We start from the raw sequence: 22,348 nt of genomic DNA, 5'->3' as shown, positions 1-22,348 counted from the left end.
GCTGTGCAAGGGGTTCAAATGCAGCTTGAATTTACCCAAATGTAGCTCGAATCCTCATTTAGACGCCATTTGGGCTCATTCATGCTCTAGTGTGATGGGGGTATAAAGTAAATAAAACTGATTATATATTCCACAATTAAAAGTAAATCATGCCACAATCACCCAAGTGCAGAGACCAATGTGAGTGTGAATTGCAAGCTTTTACTGAATTTGATGTAGTCTTAAAACTTTCTTTTGCTTTCTACAGAAAAGCCATATATGGTCAAGCACCCTGAGGACAAAGTGCGTTATGAGGGAGGGCGGGTCCTTTTCTGCTGCAAGGCTACGGGATCCCCTGAACCAGACAAATACTACTGGTAAGAAAAATACCAGTGCCAAAAATCACATTATAATTATCTTAAGTATCAAATATCTGAGTGATTGTTTTTTTTTTCTCCATATTTTGAAATTTCAGTTTTTTTTTTTAATATCCATTTCTATTTCATTTTCCTTATGCCAAGACATTGCAAGAAAGACTCCTTTGATTTCAAGATGACTATGGATGTTTTAAAAATACAGTTGCTACATGGAAACCTTTTTGTTTGGTGAACTGCGTGAAACTTGAGCACACCCTAGAATTTTTATTACAATTCTTCATCTTCTTCAGGAAATCACACTTGAAATGTGCAAACATTACAATTTAAATCAAACTCAAATGAGAGATTTCATTCAAGAAGCTAATGAATGATCAGCTTCACCGTTTTCAAAGAGATTTCTTTATGGGAGTACTGACTGACAACAACACAAATACGGGTGCTGATTCTCACTCAACGAAAAACCATATCGCATGTTTTATATATTTATATTAATTCATAAATATTAGATATTATCCTATTTTAACAAGGAAGCTCATTCATTTTGGGCAGCAGGGGAGCTGACTGGTTTGCATTGGTACCTCACAGCGAGAAGGTCCTGGGTTCACTTCACGTCTGATCTTTTCTGTGTGGACTTTGCATGTTCGCCCCATGTTTTGCATGGGTTCCCTCCAGGTGCTTTAGCTTCAACCCACTTCCAAAGACATGCAGGTTTGGTCAGTTGGAAAGCTTTAAATTAACTCTCACCCAATAACCACTGGGATAGGAACCACCTCCCCTGTGACCCTTAACTGGAATAAACTGGTATAGAAAATGAATCAACGTTGTACCCTGAAGACATTTTGGTTGGAGATCAAAAGGTTTAGAATGACTGCATTTATTTAATGGTATTCACATCTAAATGTGTTACAAACCATAAAACAGAGCTTCATTTGTGTCAGACCTACCAATATTGGTACAAGCAAAAATTCTACTTAATTCAATTATTTTCATTTATATAGCACCAAATCACAACAAAGCTGCATCAAGCTGCTTCACACAAGTAAGGTCGAACCTTACCAAGCACTAGAGCAAGCACACAGGCGACAGTGGTAAGGAAAAATTCCCTCTGATGATTTGCAGAAGAAACCTCAAGCAGACCAGACTCAAAGGGGTCTGCTTGGGCCATGCTACTGAAAAATACTGGAACTACGGGCCTGAAGTGTGTTTCTTTTGACGTAACCAAATGTCTTCAGTGTTTTGCAAAAACAAATGCATTTATCATTCCAGCAATTTCAGAGGGAACCATGTTTGTGCAGTTTATTTTTCCTGTCCGTGTCAGGTCGGGGAGCATGCGCTGGTAACTGCAGCAAATGTAGCACAATGTACCACATGGTCAAAATGTCAAAGTTGATGTTCCTTGACAATGCAAGTGATACTCCTCATCTGAGTTTATGTATACAACGGCTATGACCAAGCTTTACTAAATTATAAATAACTATTTAATAATATGAGATAGAAACATACTTTTTTTTTGCTGAAAAGTTAACTCCATGGACTTTCAAGCCAGCCATCGGCCATCTTTGTACTCCTCATAGAAGCTGTGTGATGATGTGCGTAATGTGAGTGTCCAATCGGCATTGGTTCACCGTCACATTGTTTTCCAAAATCCAATGGTAGGGCAGATTTACTTCACGTGAAAAGCCAAAGATCGTTTTCAGGAGTCATATGTTACTAGTTGGCCCATTTGAATAACCCCCTGGGTGCTCCAATGAGTACATATTATTAGTACATACTCAGTGCGCCCTGCGCCATTACACACAGCAATCAGTGAAAGCAGACAGAGAGCCTCTGATGACAATTGCACATCAATCAACTTTTTTCAATCAACTTTTTTTTTATATAGCGCCAAATCACAACAAACAGTTGCCCCAAGGCGCTTTATATTGTAAGGCAAGGCCATACAACAATCATGAAAAACCCCAACGGGTCAAAACGACCCCCTGTGAGCAGCACTTGGCAACAGGGGGAAGGAAAACCTCCCTCTTAACAGGAAGAAACCTCCAGCAGAACCAGGCTCAGGGAGGGGCAGTCTTCTGCTGAGACTGGTTGGGACTGAGGGAAAGAACCAGGAAAAAGACATGCTGTGGAGGGGAGCAGAGATCGATCACTAATGATTAAATGCGGAGTGATGCATACAGAGCAAAAAGAGAAAGAAACAGTGCATCATGGGAACCCCCCCACAGTCTACGTCTAAAGCAGCATAACCAAGGGGATAGTCCAGGGTCACCCGATCCAGCCCTACTATAAGCCTTAGCGAAAAGGAAAGTTTTAAGCCTATCTTAAAAGTAGAGAGGGTATCTGTCTCCCTGATCTGAATTGGGAGCTGGTTCCACAGGAGAGGAGCCTGAAAGCTGAAGGCTCTGCCTCCCATTCTACTCTTACAAACCCTAGGAACTACAAGTAAGCCTGCAGTCTGAGAGCGAAGCGCTCTATTAGGGTATATGGTACTACGAGTCCCTGAGATAAGATGGGACCTGATTATTCAAAACCTTATAAGTAAGAAGAAGAATTTTAAATTTCTATTCTAGAATTAACAGGAAGCCAATGAAGAGAGGCCAACACGGGGAGGATATGCTCTCTCCTGCTAGTCCCCGTCAGTACTCTAGCTGCAGCATTTTGAATTAACTGAAGGCTTTTTAGGGAACTTTTAGGACAACTGATAATAAAGAATTACATGTAGTCCAGCCTAGAGGAAATAAATGCATGAATTAGTTTTTCAGCATCACTCTGAGACAAGACCTTTCTGATTTTAGAGATATTGCGTAAATGCAAAAAGGCAGTCCTACATATTTGTTTAATATGCGCTTTGAATGACATATCCTGATCAAAAATGACTCCAAGATTCTCACAGTATTACTAGAGGTCAGGGAAATGCCATCCAGAGTAAAGATCTGGTTAGACACCATGCTTCTAAGATTTGTGGGGCCAAGTACAATAACTTCAGTTTTATCTGAGTTTAAAAAGCAGGAAATTAGAGGTCATCCATTGTCTTTATGTCTGTAAGACAATCCTGCAGTTTAGCTAATTGGTGGTGTCCTCTGGCTTCATGGATAGATAAAGCTGGGTATCATCTGCGTAACAATGAAAATTTAAGCAATACCGTCTAATAATACTGCCTAAGGGGAAGCATGTATAAAGTGAATAAAATTGGTACTAGCACAGAACCTTGTGGAACTCCATAATTAACTTTAGTCTGTGAAGAAGATTCCCCATTTACATGAACAAACTGTAATCTATTAGACAAATATGATTCAAACCACCGCAGCGCAGTGCCTTTAATACCTATGACATGCTCTAATCTCTGTAATAAATTTTATGGTCAACAGTATCAAAAGCAGCACTGAGGTCCAACAGAACAAGCACAGAGATAAGTCCACTGTCCGAAGCCATAAGAAGATCATTTGTAACCTCACTAATGCTGTTTCTGTACTATGATGAATTCTAAAACCTGACTGAACCTCTTCAAATAGACCATTCCTCTGCAGGTGATCAGTTAGCTGTTTTACAACTACCCTCTCAAGAATCTTTGAGAGAAAAAGGAAGGTTGGAGATTGGCCTATAATTAGCTAAATAGCTGGGTCAAGAGATGGCTTTTTTAAGTAATGGTTTAATTACTGCCACCTTAAAAGCCTGTGGTACATAGCCAACTAACAAAGATAAGTTGATCATATTTAAGATTGAAGCATTAAATATGTAGGACTTCCTTGAGCAGCCTGGCAGGAATGGGGTCTAATAAACATGTTGATGGTTTGGATGAAGTAACTAATGAAAATAACTCAGACAGAACAATCGGAGAGAAACAGTCTAACCAAATACCGGCATCACTGAAAGCAGCCAAAGATAACGATACATCTTTGGGATGGTTATGAGTAATTTTTTCTCTAATAGTCAAATTTTGTTAGCAAAGAAAGTCATGAAGTCATTACTAGTTAAAGTTAATGGAATACTCAGCTCAATAGAGCTCTGACTCTTTGTCAGCCTGGCTACAGTGCTGAAAAGAAACCTGGGGTTGTTCTTATTTTCTTCAATTAGTGATGAGTAGAAAGATGTCCTAGCTTTACGGAGGGCTTTTTTATAGAGCAACAAACTCTTTTTCCAGGCTAAGTGAAGATCTTCTAAATTAGTGAGACGCCATTTCCTCTCCAACTTACGGGTTATCTGCTTTAAGCTACGAGTTTGTGAGTTATACCACGGAGTCAGACACTTCTGATTTAAAGCTCTCTTTTTCAGAGGAGCTACAGCATCCAAAGTTGTCTTCAATGAGGATGTAAAACTATTGACGAGATACTCTAACTCCCTTACAGAGTTTAGGTAGCTACTCTGCTCTGTGTTGGTATATGACAATAGAGAACATAAAGAAGGAATCATATCCTTAAACCTAGTTACAGCGCTTTCTGAAAGACTTCTAGTGTAATGAAACTTATTCCCCACTGCAGGGTAGTCCATCAGGGTAAATGTAAATGTTATTAAAAAAATGATCAGACAGAAGGGAGTTTTCAGGGAATACTGTTAAGTCTTCTATTTCCATACCATAAGTCAAAACAAGATCTAAGATATGATTAAAGTGGTGGGTGGACTCATTTACTTTTGAGCAAAGCCAATAGAGTCTAATAATAGATTAAATGCAGTGTTGAGGCTGTCATTCTCAGCATCTGTGTGGATGTTAAAATCGCCCACTATAAGTATCTTATCTGAGCTAAGCACTAAGTCAGACAGAAGGTCTGAAAATTCACAGAGAAACTCACAGTAACGACCAGGTGGACGATAGATAATAACAAATAAAACTGGTTTTTGGGACTTCCAATTGGATGGAAAAGACTAAGAGACAAGCTTTCAAATGAATTAAAGCTCTGTCTAGGTTTTTGATTAATTAATAAGCTGGAATGGAAGATTGCTGCTAATCCTCCGCCCCGGCCCGTACTACGAGCATTCTGACAGTTAGTGTGACTCGGGGGTGTTGACTCATTTAAACTAACATATTCATCCTGCTGTAACCAGGTTCTGTTAGGCAGAATAAATCAATACGTTGATCAATTATTATATCATTTACCAACAGGGACTTAGAAGAGAGAGACCTAATGTTTAATAGACCACATTTAACTGTTTTAGTCTGTGGTGCAGTTGAAGGTGCTATATTATTTTTTCTTTTTGAATTTTTTTGCTTAAATAGATTTTTGCTGGTTATTGGTGGTCTGGAAGCAGGCACCGTCTCTACGGGGATGGGGTAATGAGGGGATGGCAAGGGGAGAGAAGCTGCAGAGAGGTGTATAAGACCACAGCTCTGCCTCCTGGTCCCAACGCTAGACAGTCACAGTTTGGAGGATCCAAGAAAATTGGCCAGATTTCTAGAAATGAGAGCTGCTCCATCTAAAGTGGGATGGATGCTGTCTCTCCTAACAAGACCAGGTTTTCCCCAGAAGCTTTGCCAATTATCAATGAAGCCCACCTCATTTTTTGGACACCACTCAGACAGCCAGCAATTCAAGGAGAACATGCGGCTAAACATGTCACTCCCGGTCTGATTGGGGAGGGGCCCAGAGAAAACAACAGAGTCCGACATTGTTTTTGCAAAGTTACACACCGATTTAATGTTAATTTTAGTGACCTCCGATTGGCGTAACCGAGTGTCATTACTGCCGACGTGAATTACATCTTACCAAATTTACGCTTAGCCTTAGCCAGCAATTTCAAATTTCCTTCAATGTCGCCTGCTCTGGCCCCCGGAAGACAATTGACAATGGTTGCTGGTGTCGCTAACTTCACATTTCTCAAAACAGAGTCGCCAATAACCAGAGTTTGATCCTTGGCGAGTGTATCGTCGAGTGGGGAAAAACGGTTAGAGATGTGCACGGGTTGACGGTGTACACGGGGCTTCTGTTTAGGGCTACGCTTCCTCCTCACAGTCACCCAGTCGGCCTGCTTTCCCGACTGCCCGGGATCCGCCAGGGGGGAACTAACGGTGGCTAAGCCACCTTGGTCCGCACCGACTACAGGGGCCTGGTTAGCTGTAGAATTTTCCACGGTGCGGAGCCGAGTCTCCAATTCGCCCAGCCTGGCCTCCAAAGCTACGAATAAGCTGCACTTATTACAAGTACCGTTACTGCTAAAGGAGGCCGAGGAACAGCTAAACATTTCACAACCAGAGCAGAAAAGTGCGGGAGAGACAGGAGAAGCCGCCATGCTAAATCGGCTAAAAGCTAGTAGCTACGCAACCTAGTGGATTCCTAAAAACACGCAAAGTGAATAATGTGTAAATAATTTAGAGGTGATTCAGCAGAAGGAGTGCTTTAGTTAAGGCACCAGACAGGCCATGAAGCAGCACAAGTAACGCACGGCAACAGCGAACGCACGACAACGGTGCAAAAATAAAATAAAAATCCACTAGACAGGCTGTGGAGCAGCACAGGTAACACACGACAACAGTGGTAGAAAATAAAATAAAATAAAATAAATGCTCAATGCTCAATGCTCACATGCTCAAACAAAGAGTGTGTAACTATCAGGATGCAACTACTAGTTGCATGTGAATGTTACTGGATAACTCTGTTGCTTTCTCTGCGTAAAGCACTGTTTACCATATCAATGGACAACAAAACGCATAGACCATTTTGTATATATTGTTCAAAATGTGCATTTATTATAGTTTGCTGTGTGTTTTGAATAAATGTGTGTGGAAAATTATTTTTCGCTTTTTTTTCCTTGCCTATTTTTGATTGTAAACCTTTATTACACTTATAAAACACAACAAAAACATATATATATTCTGAAAGCACAGGTTGTCCTGAAAAAAGAGACATAAAACTTGACTGTGGTATGCACGGAGAGCTGTTAACAGCAATAATAAAACAATTATGCCAGGCAAGTGAAATGTCCAAAAAATGCCCTCGGACCCCTGAGGGTTAAGTACGTCATTTCAATGGAACCTAAGAAGACCTGGTACCACAGACAGTTAGTCATCACCTTAGCTCACTGATTAGTGTCCAAGTCTCACAACCATACAGAAAGACAGGAAGCACCAGAACCCTTCTTTCTCCTGCAAAAATACTGGCATCGCCAAACACCTCTGTCGAATTACCTCATAAGCTCTTCCCACACATCTCCTAGGTGTGAATGACACTGTTGAGATAATAATGTCTCTACAAGTTCAAGACATTTTCCAAGTACAGATGGCTGAGTTCAGGAAGTTATTGAAAACGACTTTCAGGCCTTTCAACATATTTGATTAAAATGTTGTTGAATTTCACTGACATCCTGTGCCATTTTCTTGATGTTAATTTTCTTAATCTTCTTGATGCTTCTTGATGTTCTTGATGATGTAACACTTTTTTGACCTTGAAGGTACCACAATGGCACTCTGCTGGACAGAAAGGTGTACAAGTATGAAGAGACCCTCTTACTGCGAGACCTGAAGCCTGAACAGTCCGGACAGTACTACTGCAAAACCAGCAGCTCCACTGGTACCATCAAGTCGACTGCAGCCTCCCTCACTGTGATCGGTATGTGCAGTCTTCTGCAGAGCTATACAAACATTTTTATGAGAAAAATAATACATATGTAACAGTGTAAATGTTACACAAATTCACTCTTAAGGATCTATGGCCTATGGTGCATAGAGCAAGTCCATTTGGGGCATTTCCAACTAATGTTTGAAATTTACAATGTGTAGTCTTTAGTGGCTGTGATTAGAGAAATTGTGCACAGTGCAAATTTTGCATCATCACTCTTAGCTTCATAGTGGAGTAGAACGGAAAAGGATTTTCTTTCACCAAAACAGATCAAATCCAGGCTTGCATCTCAGATGTACCTTCTGGCAATTTGTAGCTAAACTTTCAAGTCTTCTTTTTAAGAAAATCCTCCTCTATCCCAATTCACTGTGAAGCTGGATAACTGGGGATACAAAATGCAAAACATGCACTGTGCACAATTTCTCCAATCACAGCCAGAGAATCATATAACTTCTTCTGGGTTGTATGGGTGTCTTGGTGGCTTTCCTCACGCTTCTCCTTCTTGCACAGTCACTCAGTTTTTGAGAACTGTCTACTCCATGCAGATTTACCAATGAGTGTCATACTATTTGTATTTATTCATAACTGATGTAAATAAAGTCCAAGACATATTCAGTGGCAGCTTCACCATCAGAGTATGGGGTTAAAATTGTCTCATTAATATTTGTAAATGCACGCAGGGTGATCTACAAATGATCATTGATTTGCAAATGTGTTCAGATATCCACAAATGCAAATTTCATATTTGTAACTTGTAAATTGGTCTTTGCAAATAATGTTGTATTTGCAAATATAAAACTTAATTTGTAAAAAAAAAAAAAAAAAATTTGTAAAACTGGAAAATGTATTTGTGAATTGAGTTTCAGCATTTGTGGAAAACCAATTACACGCATTCATCACTTTCCTCTGCGACGTAATTTTGAGACATTCTTTTCGCGAAATCCACACAGATTCACAAACAAATGCCTACTGATTCACAAATACACACTCACGCACACCGGATATCCACTAGATGGCAGTGTGGTCCATTCATTGATGTGGCAAGCTGAAACTATATGCTCCCGGATGACTCTTTAATCATGATCATTACTGAGTTTTTAAAATGCTTATCGCAAAGCATTCTTTTTTTTTACAACATCATGTAAGTTTTATAGGTCCGCGGACACTGATCTGTTTGTTACAAATACAAATCAGTTTCCTCGGATCCGCGGAGTTTCGAGGAGAATAAATGCCACTCAAAGCCTGGCTGTTGCGACAGTTGTCGTAAAGCGGGACTGGCTGGTTGCTGCGGTGACACTGTGTGGTTCCTGTGCGAAGCTTAGCTAAATGTAACATGTGGACATCGCAAACTTTTAGAACTTTCAAGTTTTTAAAAGATGAATTTTGCAGCATGTCTGTGTCACGGAGCATGCACAGGCGCAATGCTGTTTAATACGCTTATTTGAACCACTGCGTTAAAGAGTACAACACTAACACCACCGTCCCCCTCCCCATGATGAAATCCGTGGACATATAATTTTAAAAAATAATTGACCTTGCAGACAATATCACCACATACATACCCGTCCATTAGTCTTGTCCATCCAAATTGGAAGTCCCAAAAACCAGTTTTATTTGTTATTATCTATCGTCCACCTGGTCGTTACTGTGAGTTTCTCTGTGAATTTTCAGACCTTTTGTCTGACTTAGTGCTTAGCGCAGATAAGATAATTATAGTGGGCGATTTTAACATCCACACAGATGCTGAGAATGACAGCCTCAACACTGCATTTAATCTATTATTAGACTCTATCGGCTTTGCTCAAAAAGTAAATGAGTCCACCCACCACTTTAATCATATTTTAGATCTTGTTCTGACTTATGGTATGGAAATAGAAGACTTAACAGTATTCCCTGAAAACTCCCTTTTGTCTGATCATTTTTTAATAACATTTACATTTACCCTGATGGACTACCCTGCAGTGGGGAATAAGTTTCATTACAGTAGAAGTCTTTCAGAAAGCGCTGTAACTAGGTTTAAGGATATGATTCCTTCTTTATGTTCTCTAATGTCATATACCAACACAGAGCAGAGTAGCTACCTAAACTCTGTAAGGGAGTTAGAGTATCTTGTCAATAGTTTTACATCCTCATTGAAGACAACTTTGGATGCTGTAGCTCCTCTGAAAAAGAGAGCTTTAAATCAGAAGTGTCTGACTCCGTGGTATAACTCACAAACTCGTAGCTTAAAGCTGATAACCCGTAAGTTGGAGAGGAAATGGCGTCTCACTAATTTAGAAGATCTTCACTTAGCCTGGAAAAAGAGTTTGTTGCTCTATAAGAAAGCCCTTCGTGAAGCTAGGACATCTTTCTACTCATCACTAATTGAAGAAAATAAGAACAACCCCAGGTTTCTTTTCAGCACTGTAGCCAGGCTGACAAAGAGTCAGAGCTCTATTGAGCTGAGTATTCCATTAACTTTAACTAGTAATGACTTCATGACTTTCTTTGCTAACAAAATTTTGACTATTAGAGAAAAAATTACTCATAACCATCCCAAAGATGTATCATTATCTTTGGCTGCTTTCAGTGATGCCGGTATTTGGTTAGACTCTTTCTCTCCGATTGTTCTGTCTGAGTTATTTTCATTAGTTACTTCATCCAAACCATCAACATGCTTATTAGACCCCATTCCTGCCAGGCTGCTCAAGGAAGTCCTACCATTATTTAATGCTTCAATCTTAAATATGATCAATCTATCTTTGTTAGTTGGTTATGTACCACAGGCCTTTAAGGTGGCAGTAATTAAACCATTACTTAAAAAGCCATCACTTGACCCAGCTATCTTAGCTAATTATAGGCCAATCTCCAACCTTCCTTTTCTCTCAAAGATTCTTGAGAGGGTAGTTGTAAAACAGCTAACTGATCACCTGCAGAGGAATGGTCTATTTGAAGAGTTTCAGTCAGGTTTTAGAATTCATCATAGTACAGAAACAGCATTAGTGAAGGTTACAAATGATCTTCTTATGGCTTCGGACAGTGGACTTATCTCTGTGCTTGTTTCTGTTGGACCTCAGTGCTGCTTTTGATACTGTTGACCATAAAATTTTATTACAGAGATTAGAGCATGTCATAGGTATTAAAGGCATTGCGCTGCGGTGGTTTGAATCATATTGTCTAATAGATTACAGTTTGTTCATGTAAATGGGGAATCTTCTCACAGACTAAAGTTAATTATGGAGTTCCACAAGGTTCTGTGCTAGGACCAATTTTATTCACTTATACATGCTTTCCCTTGGGCAGTATTATTAGACGGTATTGCTTAAATTTTCATTGTTACGCAGATGATACCCAGCTTTATCTATCCATGAAGCCAGAGGATACGCACCAATTAGCTAAACTGCAGGATTGTCTTACAGACATAAAGACATGGATGACCTCTAATTTCCTGCTTTTAAACTCAGATAAAACTGAAGTTATTGTACTTGGCCCCACAAATCTAGAAGCATGGTGTCTAACCAGATCGTTACTCTGGATGGCATTTCCCTGATCTCTAGTAATACTGTGAGAAATCTTGGAGTTATTTTTGATCAGGATATGTCATTCAAAGCGCTATTAAACAAATATGTAGGACTGCCTTTTTGCATTTACGCAATATCTCTAAAATCAGAAAGGTCTTGTCTCAGAGTGATGCTGAAAAACTAATTCATGCATTTATTTCCTCTAGGCTGGACTATTGTAATTCATTATTATCAGGTTGTCCTAAAAGTTCCCTAAAAAGCCTTCAGTTGGTTCAGAATGCTGCAGCTAGAGTACTGACGGGGACTAGCAGGAGAGAGCATATCTCACCCGTGTTGGCCTCCCTTCATTGGCTTCCTGTTAATGCTAGAATAGAATTTAAAATTCTTCTTCTTACTTATAAGGTTTTGAATAATCATGTCCCATCTTATCTTAGGGACCTCGTAGTACCATATTACCCCATTAGAGCGCTTCGCTCTCAGACTGCGGGCTTACTTGTAGTTCCTAGGGTTTGTAAGAGTAGAATGGGAGGCAGAGCCTTCAGCTTTCAGGCTCCTCTCCTGTGAACCAGCTCCAATTCAGATCAGGGAGACAGATACCCTCTCTACTTTTAAGATTAGGCTTAAAACTTTCCTTTTCGCTAAGGCTTATAGTTAGGGCTGGATCGGGTGACCCTGGACCATCCCTTGGTTATGTTGCTTTAGACGTAGACTGTGTTTCATAATTATTGTATGGCCTTGCCTTGCAATGTGGAGCGCCTTGGGGCAACTGTTTGTTGTGATTTGGCGCTATACAAGAAAAAAGTTGATTGATTGATTGATCCATCAGATGCCTCCATTACGGTAATGTGAAGTGAATTATTCTGAAATGTCAGTCTTCTCTCATCCGGGAGCATATAGTTTCAGCTTGCAACATCAATGAATGGAACCACACTGCCATCTAGTGGATATCCGGTGTGTGTGAGTGTGTATTTGTGAATCAGTAGGCATTTGTTTGTTGATCTGTGTGGATTTCGCGAAAAGAATGTCTCAAAATTACGTCGCAGAGGAAAGCGATGAATGCGTGTAATTGGTGATCCACAAATGCTGAAACTCAATTCACAAATACATTTTCCAGTTTTACAAATGTATTTTTTTTTTTTTTTTACAAATTAAGTTTTATATTTGCAAATACAACATTATTTGCAAAGACCAATTTACAAGTTACAAATATGAAATGTGCATTTGTGGATATCTGAACACATTTGCAAATCAATGATTATTTGTAGATCACCCTGCGTGCATTTACAAATATTGAGACAATTTTAACCCCATATCAGAGAGCCTCATTCACAACGACCACAAAAGACTCCAAGCTGTCATTGATGTTAAAGGGTGCAACACACGGTATTAAGAACAGGGGGATGCAAACTTTTGATCAGGGTCATTTGGGTAGTTTGTGTTGTCATTATGATTTAAAAAGAGTAAACACAGCTGTTTGACAATAAATGGCTTCACTCAAAAAGTAACCATGAGTGAAAGAAAAGTTTTTGTGTTATCATACATATTCTCTTAAAAATGGCCAAAAAAAAAAAAAAAAAAAATTATAGGAGGGTATGCAAACTTTTGAGCAGAAGTGCCCTCCAAATGTATTGGAATACTTGGTATTTCACACATTTTAGCCATTTCAAATACAAAAAATAAACATTTAAAAAATAACCTTCCTTAAACTAAGCAAATCTCTACAACTTGATATAAATGAATTAAAAATATAAAAGCCAAGATGATGGGTTGCATAAGTCATGGAATGCTTTGGTATAATCAGTTTTATTGCCAGTTTTCTTCAGACAAGTCAGGGGATGGATACATGAACATTTTCAAGTCACTGAATATGACTTGAAAAACAGCTTGGGACTCCCCCCACGCTAGCAGCAGCGCAACTCCTGTTGCAGCAGCTACCACACACTCACATCACCTCAATTTGGAAAATGGACTGTTTCAAGTTCAGTGCACATAAACAATGTCAAATGTGTATGTGTTGTCTGAATTCTGATGAGTGTTATTATTACGGTAAACAAGTAATAATTGTGAATTAATTGCTGTATCTTGTCTGTGGAAATGTGAGTGTGGATGTATGCGTAATCTCGTTGTTGTTGCACTTGTAATGACAATAACAATAAATCTCATCCATCCATCCATCCATGTCTTGGACTTTATTTACATCAGTTATGAAGAAATACAAACAGTATGACACTCAATGGTAAATATATATGGAGCAGTCAGTTCTCAAAAACTGAGTGACTGTGCAAGAAGGAGAAGAGTGAGGAAAGCCATCAAGATACCCAGACATGCCAGAAGAATTTATAGGCTTATGTGGGTATGATTGAAGAAATTGTGCACAGTGCATGTTTTGCATTTTGTACCCCCAGTTATACAGCTTCATGATGAAGTGGCACAGAGGAAGGTTTTCTTTCACCAAAACATCAACTCTAATTTTGCATCTCAGATGTAGATTCTGGCAAATTGTAGCTGAACTGTCATGTCTTGCTTGTGTTTAAGAAAATCCTCCTCTATACTAAAATGTGTGAAACACCGTGTTCCAGTTTTTAAGTATTACAGAAGGAACAAAGCTCCTGATGGCCCATTCTCGAATGCATTTGTTCCTACATGGGTTCAAGTGTAACCACTGATAAAAAATGCAATCACACTTCATTTTACACTGTATGTGGCAGCTGCTACAAAGATTTCAGTCACTTATAAGGAATGCCAGGGCTCCAGCAACATCATCCATGAGCCATGTCCATGCATTAAGTAGGATTTAAATAAAACCACAACGTGCTACCAAAGAGTCAGGGAGCCAGTTATTGTACAAACACTGCAGGGAAATCAGGAATCTTAGAAAACAGATCAGCTTTCTGCGCTACAGCTTTCTAATCAACCTCACACCCAGTTTCACCCGAGCATCCCAGGCTGATGTTTAATCCAAGACTGCAAGTGAATTGTTTCTGTGCCTTGTATTGTGGTTGAATCTGACAAGAATATATTTCCACATCTGTGCGGGAGAGTAACGATGAAACTGATTATAAACAGGGTTTCCATGGAAGACCGCAAAAGCAATTGATCCCAGGCTTCAGAAATTAGTTTTGTACCTCAGAATTGATTGCAGTATGAGAAACTCTGTGCAGGATAACACCTGGGCCTCAGAGATTAGAGGCGTGCCTTAATCTATAAATCCGGTGCAATTTCTTTTCATATTTTGACATTATGCAGAAGTGCTTAGTTGAATGTGACTTCCATAAAAACCTGTTAACCTGAGTTCATTCATGTTACTGAAAAGTTAATTATTATAGGGACATATGTCGCAAACGGTAACACAATAAGTAGCACAGTAATGATATTGTTAAATAATATCTGTGCTAATTCTTTATTTTATGTTACCTATCAAGTATTTGTGTTATTTGTTTGGAAGTTCTGAGAAATGTAAGTTAAGTTTCAGTTCCATCATATGTCCAGGTTTCAGACACAGGGAGAGCTCCCCCTGTTGGTGAGAGCCAGTAATGTTAGAAATGTGAGACTAAACCACACCCATTGTTAACACCCACATTGTATAAAAGTGCTGTACAAGCTACTTTATGTGCCTTCACAAGATGGACACTGTCTGTGAGGGACACAGGCCTGGTTTTTGTCGTGATCTTTAATAAACTAAAAATGAGGAATACAATGGTTTGGTTCTTTGTAAGGGGCAGTAAATTATATGAAAGAACTGGGTAGAAATAACAAAATGGTGCCGTGACCCGGATGTAATCTGTTCCCAGGATACGACAATGGTTCGTGTGCTTTTATTGCAACCAACAAAGGTGCCTTGGTCATTGGGTAATCAGGAAACCTGTTATAATTGAATTTCTGCAATACTATTATAAAATTGATGTTGATTGTTTAAAAGTGTTGGTTTCCATCGAAAATTTTTGTAGCTAACTTGAAGAGTTGTAAGAGATGTGTTTTAAATTAGGGAATAACCCTGTTGTGTCTGACGATTTGCGGTATTAATGGTCTGAAATCTCTCACGATTAACCAGATTCACAGAAAAGAATGTAACTGGATTAGAATCTGGATTTAATCTACTCATCAGACTCGGATATCTGTGCAAAGCAGATTATTTCAGAGAAAGCCCTGGAACCTTCTAACTTCTTTTTCACTTTTGGAACACAAAGTTGGCCTGCGGTTTCAGAATGCAGTGTATGGGAAAGCACATAAGGTTGTCAGAGAAGATTGTGCTTAAACATTCAGTAATTAACCCCTTAATGCCCGAATTTATATAACTGTATATAAAAAAATGTTTTGTGTGTGTTTTTGCCTTTAAGTAGATGGTAAATAATGTTGAGATTATTAATTTCACTTTTGCACAAAAACTAGATAGTAATATTGGGTATTCTGGTAATGACTTTATGTTATAATGTTATAATAATAATGATGGTATGTTGCAAATTTCCGACAACGGGCATACAGGTCAATTTGGTAAGTTGCATATTTGAGTCAGAGATTGTAGCATATATGCGATGATGGGCGTTAAGGGGTTAACAACCAAACCTTGGAGACTGATCTCACATGCACAGGAAACCAAACACAGAGCAGCCCTCCCACCGAAGTTTATAAATGAAAACTTTTGCCTTCCACTAGAATGCAGATGTCCTACAGTGTGGTGCTACAGGTTGTCTCCTCAGGGCTTAGGAGATATTGCAAATCCTGCATATGTTTCTCCTAATGCATGCTTGGCACATACTGTATAATTAAATCTGATCATTCAGGCTGGTTCCAAATCAGTTTTGCATGGAATAAAGTAAAGTAACTCCCTTCGGCTGTTCCCTTGTTTGCACTCGGGGTTGCCACAGCAAATCCAAGGTGGATCTGCATGTTGAATTGGCACAGGTTTTACGCCGGATGCCCTTCCTGACGCAACTCCACTTCACATGGAGAAATTTGCATGGAATAAAGTGACATGTCAAAATTACTGCAGGCTATATTTGGGAATATTGTTGGAAATATTGATCATACTTTGCACAACAGCCTAAATTATTTTACAGATATTATAATTATAGTAAATGTGATACAAGTTGCAGAGGAGGAGGTGACTCATAATGATTTGGTTTCTCCCTAACAGCCTGGAGTAGAATAAAAATAACATGTCTTAAAGGTGACACTGTTTTTAGGTTTATTTGTTTGTTTTTTTTGTCTTTCGAAGCAGTAAATTTTAAATGGACATTATCATTGCCAAATAAACAAACAAACAAACCAAAAACAAAAACAAAACAAAAAACCCAAAACCTGATACTATTAAAAATGTCTTGTGTTCTTCATTTTCAAAAAAAAAATAAAATAAAATAAAAGCCCTTATGCACAACTGCCATCGCTCCTTGGGCAGAAAGTTTTCCAGATCTTGTCATCAGGAGATGTGTAAATGTGATGTACTCCTGGCTTTCTATTCCCGACTGCCATTTATGTTTGTGTAACAAAGGACAAAAATCTGCTTACTGATTCTTGATTGTAAAATGATGCATTGTATTGCATCAGGCTTTGTGTTGGGACTTCGACCTGTCTTTCTCACTCAAGTGTTCGCCTGTTTGAGTGAGTTATGAAGCTGACTTGGGCAATTAATACACTGACAGTCTGGAAATAGCATCAGTTGTTGGGTGTTGTGTCATATCATGGCGGATGCAATGTCTGACACTAATAACAGATATAATCCAGACCAGGAGTGAAGTGGGAGGGGCATTTTTCTTTTATTTTTACCTATTTTTACCTGTATTTTTTTTTTTTTTTACCTGTTGTAGACACTTTATCTTATGTTCTGTGAGTGTTCCTTATGTGACCATGTATTCTCTCTCTCTCTCTCTCTCTCTCTCTCTCTCTCTCTCTCTCTCTCTCTCTCTCTCTCTCTCTCTCTCTCTCTCTCTCTCTCTCTCTCTCTCTCTCTCTCTCTATATATATATGTATGTCTCTGTGTGTGTATCAGTGTTACAACAATAACAACAATGTAATACATTATATTGTGTAATTCACAGAAAAAGGGACACCAGCATGCAATTCCACCCCTGAGAGCCACCTAATCAGATTGCCGATGGACTGTGTTCAACCTGGAACAGACTCCAAGTACTACAACGCTGGCCGCTGCCCTCACAATAAATGTGCTGGTTCCCTAGACTTTGACATGCGATGCAGAGATGGAGCTGTATTCTGTTGTGGTGTCCAAAATATGGAAAGTCGAACAATTGACTGCGGCAGCTACATACTCCCTATCCGGGCTGTGACGCAGTGCAGCTGTCAGAAGTGTGTGCAGCCTACACTGCTGGTTCGTGGCAGAGTGGTCACAGCTGACAACAATGAGCCGCTACGCTTTGGGCACATCTACATTGGTAAAGAGAGGGTGGGTACCACAGGATTCCAAGGAGGTTTCACCTTACAAATTCCACCTGACACTCAAAGATTAGTGGTACGTTTTGTGGACCCCACTGAGAAGTTTATTGACACTCCTAAAGTGTTCATCTTTGACAAGAAAGGTGGATCCATCTACCACGAGGTCAAAGTGATGCGAAAGCAGACCCCGATTGACATTGATGCGGCGGAAACCAACTCTTTTGATTTAGGAGAAATTAAAGATGAAGATCCCATTGGTCAGTTGGTTATTCCTCCCAATTCCTTTCATAAAGACAATGGAGATATTTACGAAGGAACAGTGAAAGCCAGTGTCACGTTCATTGACCCAAGAAATATTACCATGGCAGCCGCAGCTCCTGGTGACCTGAATTTTGTGGATGATGATGGTGACATGCTTCCTTTGCGGACCTATGGCATGTTCGCCGTTGACTTCAGAGATGAAACCAACCAAGAAATGCTTGGAGCTGGAGCAGTCCAAGTCCTTCTTGACACACAGCATGTCAAAATGCAGGAACACATTGGCAAAATGAAACTATGGTCTTTGAACCCAGACACTGGAATTTGGGAGGAAGAAAGCGACTTCAATTACACCACGACTACTGGAGGTCACGGACGGAGCAAAAGAGAAGAGCGGACATTCCTTATAGGCAACATGGAAATCAGAGAGCGTAGGCTCTTCAATTTAGATGTGCCTGAGAACCGGCGCTGCTATGTCAAGGTCCGTGCCTACATGAGTGATAAATTCCTTCCTAGCGAACAGCTAGAAGGTGTAGTGATAACTTTAATAAATTTGGAACCCAAGCCAGGTTTTTCCTCCAATCCTCGGGCATGGGGCCGCTTTGACAGTGTCATAACTGGGACCAACGGTGCCTGTTTACCAGCTTTCTGTGATGCTCGGACACCTGATGCTTATACAGCTTATGTCACAGCGAATATCGCAGGTGAAGAACTAGAGGCAGCTCCTTCCTCCCCCAAGATGAACCCAAACATAATCGGAGTGTCTCAGCCGTATTTAGACAAAATCGCCTACCAGCGTTCAGACCATGAGGATCCAGCTCTGAAGAAAACAGCCTTCAAAATTAACTTGGCAAAGCCTAACCAAAATAATCTTGATGAGACCAATGGTCCAATATATCCATATCAGAATTTAATAGGCTGTGAAAATGCTCCTTTTGATGCAAATCATTTTCGGTTCTTCAGAGTGGAAAAGGACAAGTATGAATACAATGTTGTTCCGTTTGAGGAGAATGATTTGACAACCTGGACAGGACATTACCTCTCCTGGTGGCCTAACCCCCAGGAGTTTAGAGCATGTTACATTAAGGTAAAGATCTATGGACAGAAGGAAGTTATGGTCAGATCAAGAAATCTAGGAGGAACTCATCGATTTACAACAGGCAAACTTTATGGCATTCGAGATATACGAAGCACCCGCGACATGCGAGAGGCCAATGTCTCAGCAGCTTGTTTGGAGTTCAAATGTAGTGGGATGCTGTTTGACCAAGCTGATGTGGACAGATCCCTCATAGTAGTCATTCCACAGGGGAACTGTCGCAGGATTGGCACCAACAACCTCCTGCAAGAGTATCTCATCAAACATCCACCAGTCGTTCAAAATAATGACTCTCATGCATTCAGCATGTTGGCCCCGGTGGATCCTTTAGGACACAACTACGGCATCTACACTGTTACCGACCAGAATCCTAGGCTTGCAAAGAGATTGCTATGGTCGTTGCTTTGATGGCACTTCAGATGGTTTCTCCAGAGAGATGAAATCAGATACTGGAGTGGCACTGACCTTCAGCTGTCCAGAGAGGAAAATTAACAGGGAAAGTCTTTTCCAGCGTCTCCAGACCAACCCAGGTCAGACGCTGTCACAGATGGCGAGGGACATGAGGGAGTCAGAGGGTCTACAAGTGCAGAGGTCCTCCACTCGGGTGGTGGCCTATGCCTCTGAGCAGCAAGGCAGGAGCCAGAGTCGCAGAGTCAGCTCCACGAGCAGACGGAGGGTACCCATGCGCAACCAGCAGCAACAATAAGTTTGTTCTAAGGTTGGTTTAGATCAGTGGTTCCTACTTCTAGTTCCCAGGGAGCTGAAACCTGCATTTTCTGTCTCTCTCTTGCTTTAGCTACAACTGTTTGGCTCTGACAAGTGTCTGTTAGCTTTTGATTGGCAGAGCACACCTGAACAAACAGCCCAGTCTCACTTTTTTTTTCGTGCTCCCGTGATGAAATTAGTCAAATTTTTTATTTTTTTTTAACTTACTATTACTAACCCTACTCCTACCCCAACCCTAACCTTAACCATAACCTAACCCTACTCCCCCCCCCACCCTAACCATAACCCCCCCCCCGCTTTACTTTTAATTTCATGCAGCTGTCATGGCATGAATCAGAATGAATTTGTGCTGCTGTGACGAAAATGAGGTGCTTTTCGTCACAATATCACGAACCAATAGATTAATGTATATTTCGTGCTGCTGAATCACGACTTGCCGTGAGACCAGGTTGGAATGAACGAATCAGCTTCTTTCAGAGCACAGAGATAAAAAACGTGCAGGTTATGCCTCCCTGAGGAGTGTGATTGGGAACCACTCATTACCATAAAACATTGAGACACATTTGTATTAATCATACTGTCTAAATAGTTCTTTTTCCTTTTTCATCTCTAGATCTTTGGTAAAGACTGAAATGCTGGCATCTCATCAAAGAAATAAAAGTAGTCCATCTGTTGATTATGAAAGGAAAATCAGAAATCCGAGTCAGACAGCAATTCTGAAAAATTAGCATGACTGAATATATTCTGTATACTTACTTGAAGGGTTCAGGAAATATTACTATTTATGTCTGCCATCCATAATAGACATGAATTATTTGCTTACATATAATAGAACTACCTGCTTAGTTTAATCAGTTTGATTATGCTTTTAATCTTTTTTGTTTTTTATTCTCAAAATTCCTCATTATGTTGATATGTCTCATTGCTTGAAGTAAAACCAAACCATCACTGAAACTAAATGCTACACCAACACCCCAAACACCTCATAATGGGTCACTGCCTTTTGCTGAACTCATGATTTCTTTTCAGATTTGACAGAAAACGAGCAAGAGGGCCTCGTTCTATGTGGCAGACTTTTTTTTTTTCCGAGTACGGAACTGGCAACCTCAAACTAGACGTGTTGGTGCAGGTGAACCGTGAAGCCCTGGGGAAACACATGATGTTTTTTCAGTCATGCTTTGAAATGGTTTTCTTTCGTGTGACAATTTGTCAACTGGGACTATTTGGCCAATGTTCCTTCCACACCTACTTAGAATGCACAAAGCCGAGGCATTTGCCAAGACAAGCATCTACAAGTATTCACAAAATGAAACTGATTAGTAGGCAAATACAATTTCTTCTTGTTTTCAAGATATTCAGCTTTAGCCCCAAAGAACAAGTGACTCAGAACAGTGTACAGTAAAACTCGCTTAAACCATCATCGTATAAACTGGATACTCAAAAGCAAAAGTCACAGTTTTTTTTATGGTTTTCCCATGTAATAAAACACCATATAGACCGGATTTGTATAACAATTTTTGCTCACACTGGACAAATGTCCCGCTCCATTGCAATGGATTTCCATTAAAACCCCTCTCATGTACAGGACAGAGCAGTCTGGATGTGCCCAGTAACAGAGGTACGAAATGAAGTTCAGCACTGACACTTGCCGATTTTGAGGAAAGTGGGTACCGTATTTCCTTGATTAAAAGCCCTGAGCGTTACTTTTTCAAACCGTGCTCAGAAGAGACAAAAATAACTGCTTTAGATCAGAGCCCTCTGCATGGCTGTGAACCCTCCCCTTAGTCTGACATGCACCTGCTGAGTGAGGGAGACCGCAAGGGCTGCGATTGATCACTTTTCTGGCTGCACACGCCAATTACATTTTGATCATGGCTCAAATAGAGGAATGTTTGGCAAAAAAGTCTGTAAATATGACCAATTTTATAACACGGAGTCGGAAATAGAAGCTCAATGACCCACAATTCATGGAGGAAAATTGTACACTGTAATGTTGGTTTGGAGATTGAGGATTGTATAAAGAAGTGAGCTCATTGAGGGACAAATTGCTCCAGAAAAGCCACTGTTCCTGTGGTTAAATTGCAATAAGATGCCCACCAAAGCAATGGAGAAGTTTAATAGGGTCACGCACTCGTTGACTTCATTGCATGGCCACGGAGTTACCGAGCTGTAGGAGCACGAATCAGGCTTTAGGATATTATTACTGCACAGCGGACTTAGAAAAAAAAAGGGTGACGACTAAATGTAATATTTTTAATGCGCATAATGCCCGGCGCTTATTTAAGGCAGGTGTTTATTTTTTCAGACGAAGTTTTGATCCGGCCATTAAATGAGGCAGGCTCCTATTCAAGGTCAAGCATTTAATCAACAAAATACATAAGCCTAATAGGCACTGGGGATTCCCTGTAGATCATTCGGCGCCTCCTGACTGTAACTAATTCGTTACATACATATAATGGATTTGTCCGTTTTATAAATATA

The 22,348-nt window shown here is 40.0% G+C and overlaps 1 protein-coding gene across 1 annotated transcript in view; it reads left to right on the top strand.

Annotated features, from left to right (window-relative positions):
* The window catches only part of cilp2 (cartilage intermediate layer protein 2), a 33,068-nt gene extending 12,551 nt beyond the window's left edge, over positions 1–20,517 (top strand). Inside the window, 5 exon segments of the mRNA XM_034179194.1 lie at positions 248–356; positions 7,734–7,891; positions 17,436–19,530; positions 19,532–19,859; positions 20,481–20,517. Of these exon segments, the coding sequence (XP_034035085.1) occupies positions 248–356; positions 7,734–7,891; positions 17,436–19,530; positions 19,532–19,847 (2,678 nt within the window). The 3' untranslated portion in view covers positions 19,848–19,859; positions 20,481–20,517.
* The last annotated feature ends 1,831 nt before the right edge of the window (positions 20,518–22,348 follow it).

The sequence above is a fragment of the Thalassophryne amazonica genome, chromosome 10 (assembly GCF_902500255.1).
Source record: "Thalassophryne amazonica chromosome 10, fThaAma1.1, whole genome shotgun sequence".
In the NCBI taxonomy this organism is placed as follows: domain Eukaryota; kingdom Metazoa; phylum Chordata; class Actinopteri; order Batrachoidiformes; family Batrachoididae; genus Thalassophryne; species Thalassophryne amazonica.
The sequence above is the reverse complement of the archived record's forward strand: the minus strand, read 5'-3'. Positions and strand labels throughout refer to the sequence as shown.